Consider the following 17,401-nt stretch of genomic DNA (forward strand, 5'->3'; position numbering starts at 1 on the left):
TGTTTTGTGTGTCTTCCCACTTTTTCTAGTCAAATATATGGACTTAAATTCCTGACAAAAATGGGATAGAAAGTTACTATTATCCTTAATTTTAGATACATGGATTACTTTTTTTTTTTTTTTTTTTGGCGGTGCCCATGGCTTGTGGAAGTTCCCAGGCTAGGGACTGAACCCACACCACAAGAGTGACCCCAGCCACTGCAGTGACAACACTGGATCCCTAACCGACTGTGCCATAAAGGAACTCCTACTCTTAATTCTTAGATGGAGGAGAGAAATTTTGAGAAATTCTAAATGTATAATCAGCGAATGGTTATTAATCATGCCTTATGTGTAAAACGAAATCCTGGGTATTGTGGAGCATAGAGAAGTTCGCAAACCTAGCTGAAAAGACAAGCTTTGAACACTTGAACATTTAGGTGGGAAAAAAAGCATAGCTAAAAGTAGGTAATTCTGTGCAGTGTCTCACAGAATGGCGCCCAGCCTGGCTTCCCTGGGGCTAAATCCCAGCCTTACTGTTCAACAACTATGTATCTTTAGCTTAATAGCTTAACCAGCCTGTGCCTCAGTTTCCTCCTGTGCAGTCAGAGATGATAATAGTACGTACATGAGAGGGTTTTATTAAGATTAAGTGAATTATTATATGTGGAATCTAAAAAAGGAAAGGAAGGAAAATGCGGGTTTCACAGATACAGAGAATAGGATAGTAGGTTCCCTGATGGGGGTGGGGGGTGAGGGGTGGGGTGGGGAATGTAGGTCAAAGGGGAGAAACTTAAAGGTATGAGAGTAATAGTTTCTGGGATCTAAAGTACGGCATTGGTGACAGTAGTTAACAACATAACATGCATTACTTAAACGTTACCAAGAGCCACTCGTAAGCATTCTGCCCCTACATACACCAAAGTTAACTATTTGAGGTGGTGAGTGTATTAATTATCTTGCTCTTGTTAATCACTCCACAATATATATGTATGTCAAATCATCGGGTTGTCCATTTTACTTATTTTTTTTATTTTATTTTCCCACTGTACAGCAAGGGGATCAAGTTATCCTTACCTGTATACATTACATTTTTTTTTTCCCCACCCTTTGTTCTGTTGCAACATGAGTATCTAGACGTAGTTCTCAATGCTACTCAGCAGGATCTCCTTATAAATCTATTCTAAGGTTGTCCATTTTAAATACGTACAATTATATTTGTCAATTATTTCTTAATGAAGTTAGGGAAAGGGATTAGTTTATTTAATATGTATAAAACACACTGCTTTATACACGATAAGCACTCACTATAGGTTAGATGCCATTTTTATTATTATAACATTTCAAAAAAATCAACGAAAATATGATGTGGGACATGCCCAGATTTATTGATAAAAACAGGAATTTTCAAAAACTATATTCCCTCCTCCAAACATTTTTTATGTAGGCATCTGATGTTTCTTTCATAACTTAGGTGGTTGCAAGAGATGTAAATAATGACATTTTAAAACAAAACCCTTCTGTTATTCTTTTAAATTTATTTGGTAGAATCTAAATATCACGCTAATTTTAAAAGAAACAAAAGCAAGAGCCTCAACATTTTATATTTTTCTTTTTCCTCAAACTTTTTTTTTCTCCTTGAATAGAATTCTATCTCCAGTACCTCAGAGATTGTATCATTCTCTGCTACTAAAAAAAAAAGTTTGTAATTTGAATTTTTAAAATTTCCTACCACTGAAGACCTGTGAGTTCTTAAAATTTGTCTTAGAATTAATTGTTGCCAGTAACACTTGCGCAACATTGATTGGAACAGCATCATTTATCAATTTGTTAATATTTATATGACAAGTTGAAATTAAAATTGTATTGGAAATGCCTCTCTGGGATTATGTGCAGTGATGGCAAGAGCCTTTGCAAATAGCCAGTGTTTTAAATTATTCTTTTGTAACCTCAGATGTTTCCTTGGGGTGGTGCCCCAATGGTAAATTTCGGGCGGGCTGAGAAGTATGTTATTTATTTAATTGTTTTTTTGTAAAGTGGAGATGATTGTCAAAGGGGAGATAGAGAAGGAGAAACTGGCATAAAAACGTTCTGGTAGGCATAGGGAAGGCATGTTATTGGGCAGATTGATTCTGAAAAGATTATTTGGGCAAGTTGAGCAAGTGCGGACTGATTTCTTGACACTTCTTTATACCCAAGGAAAATGTTGGTGTTTATGTGTAATTCTTCAAGCTCAGAGTTCCATACCGCCCTTGGGAAAATGTTGGTGTTTATGTGTAATTCTTCAAGCTCAGAGTTCCATGAATATGTTTCTTGAAAAAAAAATATTTCATGATAATGTAGATTTGAGAAAATCTACTTAGCTATATTCAATTCTTTGAGCATCGTAGTTTACAGTAATTTATTAAATGTTCTCATAAGTCCAGCAAATACAAATGTACATACATATACACATAAATGTCAGTTTAACTCAAGATTTATCTAACTGATTTGACCTTCTTTTATTAATAGCATCTTTTGTTCTTAATATAGCAGGTATGGAACTATGCTTAAGGGAACATTAGTCTGGATCAGTAGAACTTTCTGCCGTGATAGAAATGTTCTCTCTCTGTGCTACCCAGTATGGCAGCCACAAGCCACCTAGGGTTGCTGGAATGTAGCTAAGGCAACTGAGCAAACAGATTTTTAATTTTATTTAAATTTATAATTAAATAGTCGTATGTAGCTAGCGGCTACTCTATTGGTTAGTGCTGTCGCTGCAGGGGTGAGGGGAAGAAATCCTGCCAAAGAGTGGCTGTGAAAAGTTTCGTGCAAGAGTGTCTAGGCCAGTTGTTTGGACAAGCAGGCAAGTGTAAGGACAGTGCAACAGGTGGGTGGGACTGCAGGAGCCCAGCTATGATACGGGAAGTGACTGGAACTGTGGCAGTTTAGTTTAATAGTCACTGAGTTATCAAATTAGTATATCACATGCATTTCAAGGTATAGCCTGAACTGCCTAGCAGGCAGCATAAGTGTAGACCAGTTGGCAAGAAGTATGCACATTCAGAACTCAACAAATAGAGTGTAACTGCATTTAGCAAACTTTAAGACTTACTCACTTCTATAACAATATCATGGTAGAGAGATAGCAAACACTGAAACTTATAATGTTCATTACCAGCATTCCTTGTTATTTGTCAAAATATTGTAAACCACTCGCACAAGCTTTGCTAGAAATATTTACTCATAATAAATGGATGAGTAGAGGCAAAGTATTCTAATCCATTCGTTAAAATTATTAACTCTGGGAAATCTACTGAGTACTATGTTTTTGAGTTTATATGCTTTATGAGCTTAAGAGCCATAAAATGATGCTTCTTTAAATATTTTATAATTCAAGTTTTCTATATTGTAATTTAACTTTTCCCTTAGTTGTGCCAGTTTGATGTATTTTATTTATTCATGAAAATCATGTAAGTACATACTCCTAAGATTAAAGTTTATAAATATGTAATTTCAAATTACAGCAGAAGATGAATAGTCTTTATTTGAACACATGTTTACATAGAAATATTTAAATGTAATTTAAATGATTTCTCTGCTAGAAAAGTCTATACTATTATTTTGAATAATTGATTTTTTTTCTGTTTTCATCTTACATTTTTAGAGTATTTTCTTTGTAGCATAATCTCATAATTTCAGTGCACAACAGAAATAAATTAACTGGATGAAATAGATTATCAGAGTATGTTTTAATTAATACCCAGATTAGGGCATTCTTGAATGGGAAGCAGATGGTGACTTGTTTTTATAACCCAAATGTCCTGTCTTCATTTTTCAAATATCAGGTGAAAGTAGAATACTCAAGCAGTCTGCAATAGAAGTGGAGGGGGGTTTTGTTTTGTTTTGTTTTGCCCTCTCCAGGCTTTCATTGAAAACTTCAGCATAGAATATAGAATATTGTTAATTTCTAATATTCCCTTTGTTGCTGTAGATATACAGGAAGCTTTAGATATATAGATAAATAAATTCTTCATTTTCAATGTGACAGACATTTATCGAATGCTTAAATGTGCTAAGGCGTGAACAGTCTAATGGAAACAAATGTGACATTCTCTCTTTCATTCAACAAATCTTACGTGGGTTCCTGTTACACACCAGGCACAATTCCAATGTATTAAGAACACAATACTAAATAGGACAGAGAAACCCCTGCCTTCATGGAGCTTATGTTCTACTGATAGTTACCTTTAAATAGATTATTAGAAAACACTATGGAATCTTGGTGATAGAAATGTATAACAATGTATATCCAAACCAAACAACTGTGGGATTGTAACCAATACCACCAGGTTCCTCAGGGAATCAGGAGACTCCAATGTGAGTTAGGTGGAACTGAGCCTGGAACACAGAGTAAGGGAAGCAGCTCCAGTAGACAGGAGTCCAGTAGCTAGGAACCCACATCGTGAGGCTCAACATACGTCATTATTTATCTATAAAGATCAGCTAAGCAGCCGGGAACCCTAAGACCTTTACATGTCCCAAAGTGCGTGACATTCCAGCACCACATGGTTGATCTCCTCTGCTAATTTTATAGTTAAGAATCTCCTAGATTCTGGAGTTTCTGGGGAAAATTCCACCCCCTCTCAGTAATTACGTTGAATTATTGTCATTTTTTTCAGTAGGATCAGCATCTTGCTTTTAGGGGTGTTCTTGACAAGTTTAAGGTCTTTTGTGTCTTGGAATTTTTGGTTAGTATTGTCCTTAGTCATTGAATTAGAATATGAAGGTCATTAAATAATTTAACCCAAACTAATGAAAAATTTTACTAGTTAGATCAGTTTTGAAGTAGTATTTAGAACTTGGTCAAACCCATTTTTCGTTTTCAGATTTAGTATCAGTAGGACGTAATCATAACATTGAAATAATCTTAACTCTAGAGGATTATGATTTTTTCACTGGCTAAAGAAAATATTCAGGTTTGTACATAATTATTTGCCAAAATCACCATCTTTAAAAAACAGACAAGGGCTATTAATTTTTATTACATCTTTTAAAGACCTTAAAATACTGAGAAATTTTTAACAGACTTTTTTTAAATTTTAAAAACTCTATTGACATATAGTTGATTTATAGTGTTATGTTAATTTCTGCTGTATAGCAAAGTAATTCAGCTATACACACACACACACACACACACACACACACACATCTATCCCCATATAGTTATCACAGATTATTGAGTAGATTTCCCTGTGCTATACCGCAGGTCAAACACATTTATTTTAATAGGTGATGAGAACTAATTATTTGTATTCCATTCTTAAATATTGTACACCTGTATTCTCTCTGGTACAATTCCATAAAAGAATTGCTGCTTTTTAAAACTTAAGTATAACACAAGAAGTTCATTTATTGGCCTAAGTTCATATGTGTAGGTAACAAACGGCCAGGCCTGAGGACCCCAGAGTTGTGATACCCATCTTTGATTTTACCGCTGTCCCCGCCATCACCTAGGGACCATCTCTACCTTGCACTGAAACTATGCAGATACCAGTGAGTTTCCTCTTGCCAGTTTCAATAGCTTCTTTTTTTTTTTTTTTTCACCCACACCCACAGCTTATGGAAGTTCCCAGGCCAGAGATCAAATCTGAGCCACAACTGTGACCTATACCACAGCTGCGGCAATGTTGGATCCTTGACCCTTTGTGCCGCAGGGGAACTCCCAATAGCTTCTTTTTGGCTTCTTTGTTTGATCTCCTTTCATCTTAGACAGTGGCAGCCATTGCTCCTTCTTGTACATTCTTGCTGCCCCTTTCTTCGTTCCTTGGCTGACATCTCTTTCTTATCTACCCTTTAATAATGACACACGGAGGGTTTTCTCCTTAGCACTATGCATGTAATTGATTTCAGTCCCAGTGGCTTCAAATATCTAGCTATGACTTTTCTTATAAACTTCAGATTCCTATGTTTTCCACATTCTCTTGCAGCTGGGTTCTGTAGTTGATACATTTGTGTCTCTATTACTGAACTACTAGTTATGCCCAATATCAAATATCCCCTTTGGTTTTCCTGAGTTGTCTTTGATGCTCATCTGACTTTATACAAGGACAGTACTGGAGGATTCTACTATTTGACTCATGCGTCTGAGGGATGCCAACATGAAGGCAGACTCTGGGATATGGTAAGAAATTTGTGTTTGAAACTTTTAGTTATAAATCAAAGCGAGATGCCATTCTCAGTGGGTGGCTTTATTGATGTCAGGCGCATAGCTGGTGATTTGAGCCAAGTAAGCAAGTCTGCCTACAAGTTTTAATGGATTTGAGGTCCAGCCGTTCCTCCATTAAAGATTAAAGTAACTGACAAAGACAAATTGTTAACCAAACTTTCCGTTCCTTTTTCCTTTTGAATTATTAAGCTAAACACACCTCCAATCCACATAGTTGATGCTAGAGGACTTAAAAAAAAGTCCAGACCTAAACTTAAATTAATCTAGGTGTCCCGGACTCGCCTCCTTCATTTCAGCAACTTTAGTAAACTTTTGTATTTGTGAAGCTAGATTTCTTTTCCCTTCTAAGCACACATCTTCTGAGGGCTCCTGTGTTGGCAGTAATTTACATTTCTTGGAACCAGTTGACTTTGGGAAGGAGGAAAGTTTGAAGACCAGTGAAATTGTATCAGCAAGCAACTTGTAGTTCCTTGTTGAGCAGCATTGCAAGAACAAAAAGGACCTCTTCTTAATTTTGTACTGTTATTTCTGAGGGGTGTGCATGCCAGATTTACAAATCCCAGTTGCAGTCCTTTAAAGCATAAAGTCATTAACACTGGGTGTTGTTACCCAAGGGGAAATTAGCACTCAGTGCTCATTTTCACTCTGCCATGTTTTTGTTAGTAATAGCCCCTACAGTTTTCCCAAATTTCAAAAGTTCCTGGCATAGACAGAAGGTACTCAGTGACCTTGTAATGAATGAATAAATGGCAAGCTCTAATTTGCCTCTTTGCTAAAATTAAAACAAAATACAGAGGAAGACTTCCTTTTCTTTCTCCATTTAAGTAAACCACTATGTCCCTCCCAACCCCCTACTTTATTTGGAAGTCTAAGCTTTAAAAACCGGGAGTTCTGCTGTGGTGCCACAGGATTGGCAGGCATTTCTGCAGTGCTAGGATGCAGGCTTGATCCTCCCCCTGGCACAGTGCGTTAAGGATCCAACCAGTGTTGTTGGTTGCAACTGAGGCTCAGATCTGATCCCTGGTGGATCTGATCCCTGGCCTCGGAACTCCATGTGCCATGGGGCAGCCAAAAAAGAAAAAATTGTAAAATAAGATAAAAGTAAAAAGTGCCAGAACTCGCTATGGCTTTTGTGCTTCCTCTGTGTTCAGAATTCATTAGCATCTCATTTAATGCTTAAAAAAACCCATCAAGATGACTGTCATTACTTTCCTAACTTCACACACTAGGTCATGAACTTGACCTGACTGACTTCTGATTTTCTCCCTAAGATTACTATGCATTATGTTAAGAGACTTGACTAATTCTTTTTCCTGGATGTCTTCTTTACATCTGGGACTAGTCAAGTGTGCCAAATTCTACAAGGGTTGGTTTGCTCCTAGAGGGCTATGCTAACTCTTCTACCATTTTATCTTGACTTTATTTAGCATCTCCCTTTGGCTCTGACATCATTCCCTTGCCAAAGAAACAGATTAAAAATGTGATTATTACCCTTGGAGAAGAACTTTGCAGGAAAGGATCTCAGAGAAAGTGTCCAAGATGGAAAATAAATCACAAATCGAAGACAGAGAAGAAAAGAGATGGACTTAAAGAGAGGCAAAATATGAATGGGAAGGTGAATGAGAGAAGAGAACCAGATATAAGGGGTATAGCCAAGGGGTTAGAATACCGAAATAAGATTTAGATAAGCCAGGTGGATGTAAAAACCTTATTTTAAGGACATTTAGTTCGGTGGAATTATAATCTAAATAAACTGGAAAAAGGAATCCTATCATTTTAAGACATTTGGACATTGACGATGCTGCTATTTGGAATTTCTGTAGTTCACAAACATCTGTTGGATTACCCTTCGCTCAAACTCAAGTGGTAGAAACTTATGGTTGCCAAGGAGATGGGACTTATGGTTGCCAAGGAGAAGGTGGGATGAACTGGGAGTTTAGGGTTAGTAGATGCAAAGTATTGCATCTGGATTGGATAAGCAATGAGATCCTGCTGTATAGCACAGGGAACTATATCTAGTCACTTGTGATGGAACAGGATGGAGGATAATGGGAGGAAAAGAATGTGTGTATGTATGTGTATATATATATGCACACACACATATGTACATGTATATAAATATATGTATATGTATAATTGGGTCACTTTGCTGTACAGCATAAATTGAAAGAACATTGAAAAAAGAGCATTGTAAATTAACTATAATAAAGAAATCATCTTTGAAGAATTTATTTTCAAAGAGGAATTTGAAAAAAAAAAAAGCAACTAGAATGGCAGCTATTGTCGTCACCTTCACTAAGCTGAAGAAATTAGAAGTCAGTATTTTATATGTTCCTAATTCTAATGCCACCAAAACAGTTTGTGAGTTTAAGAAATCCTCAGAAGAAGCCTATGCATGTGGGAAAGCTTGTTATTTTGATTCCTGTAGCTAAACTGAACATGTATGGGAGAGCAACAATCTCCCTTCATGTACCCATAAGAAACCACAGAAACTGAAAACAAATGAGCAGAATTTGCTACGTAAAAAAAAACAACAAACAAATTTGGACCAGGAATAAAAGAGAGAAATTAGTTAGTGCTTATTAATTAGATATGATTCAGTGGATATTTATGAAACAGATCTTGACAGTGCTGGGAACTGAACAGGGACCACTTCAGCCTGGCAATTTCAATATCTGCATACTCTGAAAATAATTCTTCAAAACCTATCCAGGTTTTTTTTAATCTCTAGCTTCTGGTCTAATCAAATGTAATTTGTGGAAAATGTTACATTCTGCAGAATAAACCTCAAAACTGCCAACCCTGAACCCCTCCATTCAAACCACACGCAACCTTACAAGGTTGAAAGGCCAGAAATAGACTGAAAGACAGTTTTTTCCTCAAGGTCTTGGGATGTGGCCAGGTGAACGTTTACAGTCCTTGCATTTGCTGACGTGCAGTTTGGCTGCTGTATGTTCTTAGCTGCTTCCTCCTACGCCTTCGTTTCAAGAGCCTTCTCTCTTCTGCCCTGGCTAAGGCACCTGTGACCGTTTCGATATTTCCTTGCCTAGTGCCCGTGCTAAGTGTGGTTACTTTAGTAAACACAGAGCCAGGTATTGTGGGGTTTGACATTAATTTCACGTATCGCTCTAACTGCCACCATTCACGTCTCCTGTGTGCTGAATAGCTAAACTCATTGGCTAAATAAGTTGAGGGGGTCGAAAAATTAAGTGTCTGTGAGGCTCACTTCAGTGTTAATCCCAGTGATTTCCCAAGTGTAATTTGATACCGCAGCTGTATTCATTATCAGGTACAGAGGAAAAATGGAGGGGTCACTGGCAAGGCCACCCCTAGTGACTCAGGTGCCACTTGAAGTGAACACCACCCCTTCCTGTTAATACAGTGGTCCCCAGAACTGTCATGTATTGCCACATAGTCAAAAAGAAGCAAGAGTGTCTAGGTAAATATATTTCAGGGTTTTGTTGATTAAAAAAAAACAAAAAACTGAACAGAGTACTGTCCTTTTGGGAACTATACTGCAAAACCACTATATGAGTATATATTTCCCAGGGTAAGGGAATAGTTAAGATATGAAGAGTTTTCATGGTCACTGTGTTACATTCACATTTTCTTCCCTACCTGAGTTTCTGTCAGTAGACTGATAGCTTACCAACTGAAAAACTCTGATCTGTAGAAAAAAAATTGATTAAAGGAAATTTCTGCTAGCAGAAGGCACACAGATTTGGGGGTGGAGTTACCTTAGAAGGTTGGAGCAGTGATAGAGTGGGGGGTGGAACTTATGCAGCTGACTCAGATAACTTTTCTAAAAATTATGTGGGGAAACCTGCCCTTGGAATTCTTATGGCTATTTCCAACGAGGATAAGGAACTGCAGAGAGACTGGGGGTGAAAGCAAAAACATAATATCTATGTTCTTAAATTTCTGTATTTTCAATATAAAAATGTCACTCTGACAGAGTGTCCTCATCAGGCAGTGGCCACAAGGCAGTCTAGCGAGCCCTCAAGTAGCATGAATGGAACCTAATTTTATTGAGGGCAGCACGCTATCCATCCACCATTTTAGCCTTTACAGAACAAATACGTGCAGCCAAAGGACAGTGACTGCAACTGAATCTGTGTTTAATCTATTCCTTTCCTGGATCACAAGATGTGATCCCCAAACATGAGATTGCAAGCCGAGGTGTATCTTCTCAGTGAGGAAGAGACAGAAATGGTACCCACAAGTGGCTGTGCTAATGTGCTAATGCACTAAACCCAAGCAACATGGGGAAGGATATAATGGTGATTTCTTTTTTCGACTATTTTCCTATGCGTAAAAATGGCACTGTTTTGTATCTCCTGTATGAACATGACAGTGCTGAACTAATATCATCAGGGCAGGTGTGTACTGTTGCATTTCAGTTGCACTGATGAATTTCTGCTCGTTAATAAAATTTGGCTGTCCATCCCCCAGTGCACGCACGGGCACACACACACACACAGAGTCCTCTTTGGGATCCATGGCATAGCTTCCATGCCAGCTGGCTGAGGAGTTAGGTTATAGGCACAGGCCATGGAAAGCATACACATAAGCTAGTCCATGAGTGAGGAGACCAACCCTGTGACACTGCCCTCGCTACCATCAGGTCCTAACTACCTAAGCTTACAACCCAGAGTACCGCTCTGACATCCGAGTGTCTCGCCATTACCTCCCAAAGAGATGGCCTCCTGTTGCGTTCTTAATAGGATGGTGCTGATTTCTGCGGCTGTCATGAAAGAGAAACACATGTTGATAGGTGACCCAGAATAATTGTACACAAAATGTACTTTTCCATGAAGGCATTGGAATACTTTTAAGTGAACTGAAAACTGCATCCACTTCTCATAGTTTTCAATTAATTTTTAGGTCCTGTGGATGTCAGTATTCTAGCTAAGTGTAATCCCTGCTTATCGAATCCATGCAAAAATGATGGCACCTGTAACAATGATCCAGTTGACTTTTATCGCTGCACCTGTCCTTATGGTTTCAAGGTAAGTAGAAGCTGTCGTAGGAACCAAGATCTAAAATGCAGCTCTCTTTGGTGGGTCTTCATTATCTGCTGTGCTTTCTTTCTGTGCTGAGAACTGCTTTATTTACACTCTACTTGGCCATTCCTTCTCCAGGGGCAGGACTGTGATGTCCCAATTCATGCATGCATCAGTAACCCATGTAAGCATGGAGGAACTTGCCACTTAAAAGAAGGAGAAAAAGATGGATTCTGGTAGGTCATTAGTCTGTTATCTTCTGTGTCTGAAGTATTGGAGCAAGGATAACTAAACAAACATGCATTTTTTTCCTTTTTAAAATCCAAGGGCATTATTTTAAAAAGAAAGCCAGAAGTCTGTTCCTAAGGAAAGTATGTATTAGTCCCTCTCAGAGACATTTCAATTTAAAAACAAATAGAGACATTAGAGTATTCTCAGCTCAAGATGGCACAAAGCCAAGAAATTTTAAAATGCTCACATGCATACATCATGATTAATCAAGTGAGATTAGGTCAACACAAAGTAGTGGCTCTATTATGCTAATTAATAGCCATCTAATCCCCTACTGCAAGGCACATATTCATCTGTTGTTTTGTGCATTAGTTTAGCAGACAGTATGTAATGATAAGATGTAGGGTCCCACTGAAACAGAAAAGTGATGGTTCATTTCCAAGCCACAATATGAGTAGACACACATGCTGTGAACATTTTTAATCTGGAGTTATTTAATCACACAGTACAATTACTTCAGATGTACTCCATGAATCATGAAACAGTTCCTATAATGACACTAATAATTTCACATAAGAATGCTAATCTACTACTAAAGCTTGTAAGAAATATCACTTTTAAAAGTAAATATACTTCATTTCTGCATTCTGTTATAAAATTGCCTCTTTTCATCAAGACTTTACTCAAAGATTATTCTGATACCTATCAAGAGGAACTGTATAATGTTTTCTTCTGGGGGAAAAAATGTATTTGTTGAAATGTAAAGAGAATATTCAGGAGTTCCCTTTGTGGCTCATCGGAAACAAATCTGACTAGTATCCATGAGGATGCGGGTTCGATCCCTGGCTTTGCTCAGTGGGTTAAGGATCCGGCATTGCCGTGAGCTTTGGTGTAGGTCGCAGATGCAGCTCTGATCTGGCATTGCTGTGGCTGTAGCCTAGGCCAATGGCTATAGCTCAGATTCGACCCCTAGTCTGGGAACCTCCATATGCCGCAAATGTGGCCAGCAAAAAGAAAAGAGAGAGAGAGAATATTCACAGGTTATAATTGCAAGGAAGACAAGGTTTTATTTTCATATATCCTTCTTGCTTTGAGACATCAAGCATTTTATACATAAGGTAGTAGGTGTTGTAATTTTTTTAAAAAATCAGAACCATTCCTCCTCATTTATGAGAAAAGAAGCATGGACTATTTTATTAGAGCACAACTCGAGATTAAGAATCTAGGGTTGTAGAGTAAACTTTGCTCATGTTTGAGAACTGCAAATACATTGGATTTATTGATTGCAGGACTGTGGGGCATTTGCCATCTTGCAGCCAGCATAAAATTTCTTTCTCAAATTGTTTCTGATTTGAGGGATATTATCTTAAATTGATGCTTACAACATGTCATTTAAAAGCATTTTAAAAATCAATTTCTTGTTGTTAAAAGCTCTGTAATTGATGAATGCATTTAGTTTTTTCAGTATTCAGACCATATGGTTTGAAAATGCAGGAAGACGTTTTTTGTCTTTTCTCTCCCTGGCATTCAGGTGTATTTGTGCTGATGGATTTGAAGGGGAAAATTGTGAAATCAATGTTGATGACTGCGAAGATAATGACTGTGAAAATAACTCTACGTGTGTCGATGGAATTAATAACTACACGTGCCTTTGCCCACCTGAGTACACAGGTAGGAAGCCTAGGAAATGCTGTGCCATCAATCTGTGTATCTGTTTGAAAGCACCATTGGCCCTTTGCTGCATGTGTTTAGTAAACCAATGTATTATTCAATAACTGATGGGTATTATGGAAATTAGGAATAATGCAGTGATAGAAGGATGGTTTCAGCCAACCAAATAAAAGTTCTGGCGAGCTCAGTTAGAACACAAGCATCCATCATAAAGTAATGCTATCCAGCACAAAGGAAGTTATCATAATGAAGCTTTTAGTTCCACAACTGAATGACATTTTTTGCAAAGCGTTTTTTTCCTGGGCGGACTAGCCCATTAATACATACGTGAAAAGAGGGCATTTCTTTACATAGTCAAAACATAATTAAGCATTTGAGACTCTTCATGTCCATATTTGTGGACAATGGGTGTTTGCCTCTAGCAACCCAGCTTCAAAATAAATTACAATCGGGAAGATATTGATCACTGGGAATATCTTATGCAGTCATTTACCCCTTTCTTGTATCTTGATAACAGATTTTAGGGAAAAGGGTGATAAATCTCATAAGATTATCCAAACTGCTCCCCTTCTTCCCTGGATAAACCAATTTGCTGTAAAGTCAACACCAAGTTTATGACTTACCTATTATATAGGATTATCTATTTTGATTGATTTTTGTGGTTATGAATGAGAAACTTCATAATTACAGTCTTGTGTCCTTAAGAAACGATTTAGTTTTAAAATTGATAAAAGAAGAGTCACACATATTTGTTAGAAAACATGAGGAAGGAGATTCTCCAGTCACTCAATTCAAAGTTACCATTTTCATTTAGCCGGATGTTTTTCATGAATTATATTTATTTGCATATACATAGTTAAGAACAGCAGAGGGTAAAATAGCTACTTAGATGACTGACGGTATTATCTCTAACCAGGCGAACTGCAAGCACATCTGTATGGTTAACTTTTACAGAGATTTGGCAGAAAAGCATTGAAGTTTAAGCTTTTATGGAATACTCAAACTTTGCATTTTCAGAGGTACTTTTCTTAATGGGAAAATGCTAAATAGAATAATCTGTTTGTGAAATTCTGCAGCTCCTTTTTCCATGGTAAACAATTTTTTTTTTTTACACCAGTGAAGCACCTGATGCCATTGGAAGCAATACACTAAGTTTCCAGTAGAAATTTGAACATGTTGTACAATCAGTTGCTCCATTACATATATAACAGCCCTCGGACTCCTCAGTGGCCAGAATTTGAATTCCTTGTTATTTTGCATTAATTCAGGATAGCAAGTATGTCTAACATGCACCCATTCTAACACAGCAGGAAGAATTTAGCTTTGAGGTTCATCCCAGTAGTACCTGTGTCACACCTCAGATACTTTCCATTAGTCTAAGTGCACAGATCCTGGAGCCCCTTGGAGCTGCCCTGAGAGTCTGCGTTTTTATAGGATGGGCTAACTGAGACTTGTGCAAGCAAGCAACCCAGTACTTGCACTAAAATCTGTACCTATTACCTTCTTAAAATAGAATAGTACTCTTATCCCATCGTTCCAATCGTTATTGAAAGAACTTAATTCAAAGGCTTCTTTAAGCTAACCCACTTTGACCGGACAAATTGGACAGTTTGGTTAGCCAATGTATCTGAGCACAGAAGCTAGGGGTTTTTCTATAGCCCCTTACTGATGAAACCTAGCCTTGAGAGCACTGCTGTTTTTTTGGGGTTCTTACATGCCTTTTTTATGGTAATTTACATAAGGCGGCAGTTTCTTTTGAGTTACTTGGGAGGAGTCCCACTTTGACTTTAGATTTGCTATTCCTTAGTCCTTATCCATTTCTTTGAGTCTCTGTCTTACCTTCTCTCCCTTCAATTTCCAAGCTCCTGTCCTACACCTAACCTTCTTGGACACATGTTTTCTCCCTCCTGAAGTGATTCAGTTCAATGCAGCTTCCTTTGAGAAATGTGATGTAGCTTCATTTCCCTGTGTCAGATCTCTTTCTTGGAAATATATCCAAAGAACTCAAAAGCCTAGCACAACCACTTTTTAGCCAAAACATGAAATCTATAAAAGCTATCATGTGGGAACCTGCCATGACTTGTTTGCCAAGAGCCCTTTCGTTCCCAACAAGAACTGAGACTCTTCTAGTCTTTTTAATCACATTTATTGCAAATAGCAGTTTGCCTTAATTTGGGCTAAGGATAAACAAAAATATTGCACTCAATAGAAAGTTCATAGCATTCAAAACATGAAGATATCATCAGAATAACTATGGGTTGGGTTTTGTGAGCAGTGACGAGTTTGACAATTTGGCATTAGAGGAGACATCAAACCACGCATGTCAGTAACTCATCTATTAACTGTAGCATTTTTGTTCATATGTGAAATGAGCTCATTTACAAAATGTCCAACAACCATCAGCAGATTTTGAAATCTGTGTTACATAAGTGGCCTTTCATTCTAGGGAGGTATACATTGGACTCTAGAGTTTTATATCCTGTTTCATCCAGGGCTGCAGTTAGGGAGGCATTTTCTTATGCTGTGGGTGTTTTCTTTTAGATCTGATTAATGAGCATGAGATCTTGGAACAGAAACCCTACCGTGCTCGGGGAATATAATGATGTTGTCCTTGTTTAAACACCATTCGATTCACAAGTTGATTTTCTGTTTGGAGATTTTTTTTACTCTATACCTCTGAGGCGTTCAATGAGAAAATGAACTCTTCAGTGGGAGCAAATAAGACTTCATAGGAAAAGCTTGTAAATTATTATGGTGAAAGTTTTTACATTTGGCACTCATGTCAAGCATCAGAGTGGATATGGTCTGTTAATAGAGAAAATTCAGAGAGCTGAAAGCAGTCTGAAAGAGAGGTCATGATATGATGCACAGGCTATAAAACATAGCTACACATTTTCAAAATAAAATGCACCGCCAATGTGAAATTTATTCAACTTATTTAAGCCCACATAACCAGAACTTCACAGTAAATAGTTACTGATTTATTAAAGGAAAAAAACCCTGTCCTTTCTTCCTGCGGGAATTGACAACATAAATTTTAAGGATCGGTCTTATTTTTCTGTTTGGTAATCCTTGCTATATCCTCCCCCAAGTCATTCAGACTATTCATTTCTGCCTAATTCAGTTCATACTCTGTCCTGTATATAACATGCAATTGTGGATTGCTAGTATTCTTCAGGCAATATTAATTTTTGAAAAGATTAATTCACTATGATTCTAAGTTAAAATCACTATGCTAAAGATTAAGATGCTGAAATTGCTTAAAAAATCATATAAAAATCTACTTTAGAGTTTTAATTTAGTTTAAGAGATCGTGGTTTTGGTTATAGTTGATCATTTTTTTTTAAAAAAATCATCATATTCTTTCTGAAAACAAGGCATAAGGCGTGTCTTTAAAGTAAATTTTCAAGGAATACATCATATTGCACTAGCTCGAAACTTATAAAACTGAACATTATAAACATGGCACCCCTGCAACATTGAAAAACTTGACACCTTTTAAACTCTGGTATGAACTTAGGTGTTGCATTGGAAAATGTGGTTTTGCATGTTTCTCAGGAGTCAGAACCCCGGATCTGCTCTGCCAAGACTGTTTCTTAATGAACCCTCTCCTCACAGGACCACATACAACGATGCTACAAAATTGATCACATCTTAACTATGGGTATTGCTTAATGGGTGGCGCAAAATCACTTAATGAAAGTTTCCATATAAGTTGGGTGTGTAAGACTGTATTTTGTGGGAAAAAATTCAGAACATTTTAATTTTTCCATGTGGCTCCATTACCTCTGTTTCCCAACCTCCAACGCCCACCCACAAACCATTGTGTGCCTATCTTACAAAGTGAAGCTGCCCCTTGTTAAATCACCTGATTTAGCCACAGACCACTTGCTCCCTGTGATGGCGTCTGCCTTTTGCCTCATTTTCTCCTTGTCTGTGCGTTTGGCCCGGCTGTAGGTAAGAAATCTAAGCCTTGCTTCGGTTTGCTCTCTCCCCCTGGGCTTCTCTGTTGTTAATGCTGTGCTTTGGCTTTCTGTGCTCTGCTGTTGTACCGCAATGTAAAAAGTCTTTTGTCTCTTCTGTCTTTGTTGCTGCCAGCTGCTAATCTGAATGAGGTGGAAAAAGGTCAGTTGCCTTTTAAGTCTATTATGATTTTATTTTAGTTTCCCTCTTTCTTTTAAAGCTACGTAGGTTTCATGGTGTGTACAAGGTAAAAGGAATGTTGACAAAAGTGAAATCAGAAATCAATATGTCAAATCAGTCATTCAGATCCCTGATATGTGGATATGCCAAACACTATCAAAAGAGG

The 17,401-nt window shown here is 37.5% G+C and overlaps 1 protein-coding gene across 1 annotated transcript in view; it reads left to right on the plus strand.

Moving 5' to 3' along the window:
* The window catches only part of SLIT2 (slit guidance ligand 2), a 382,101-nt gene that overhangs the window by 317,120 nt on the left and 47,580 nt on the right, over nucleotides 1-17,401 (plus strand). The window contains 3 exon segments of the mRNA XM_047797929.1: nucleotides 11,072-11,196; nucleotides 11,329-11,426; nucleotides 12,953-13,092. Coding sequence (XP_047653885.1) covers nucleotides 11,072-11,196; nucleotides 11,329-11,426; nucleotides 12,953-13,092 — 363 coding nt within the window.

Source organism: Phacochoerus africanus, chromosome 10 (genome assembly GCF_016906955.1).
Source record: "Phacochoerus africanus isolate WHEZ1 chromosome 10, ROS_Pafr_v1, whole genome shotgun sequence".
In the NCBI taxonomy this organism is placed as follows: Eukaryota; Metazoa; Chordata; class Mammalia; order Artiodactyla; family Suidae; genus Phacochoerus; species Phacochoerus africanus.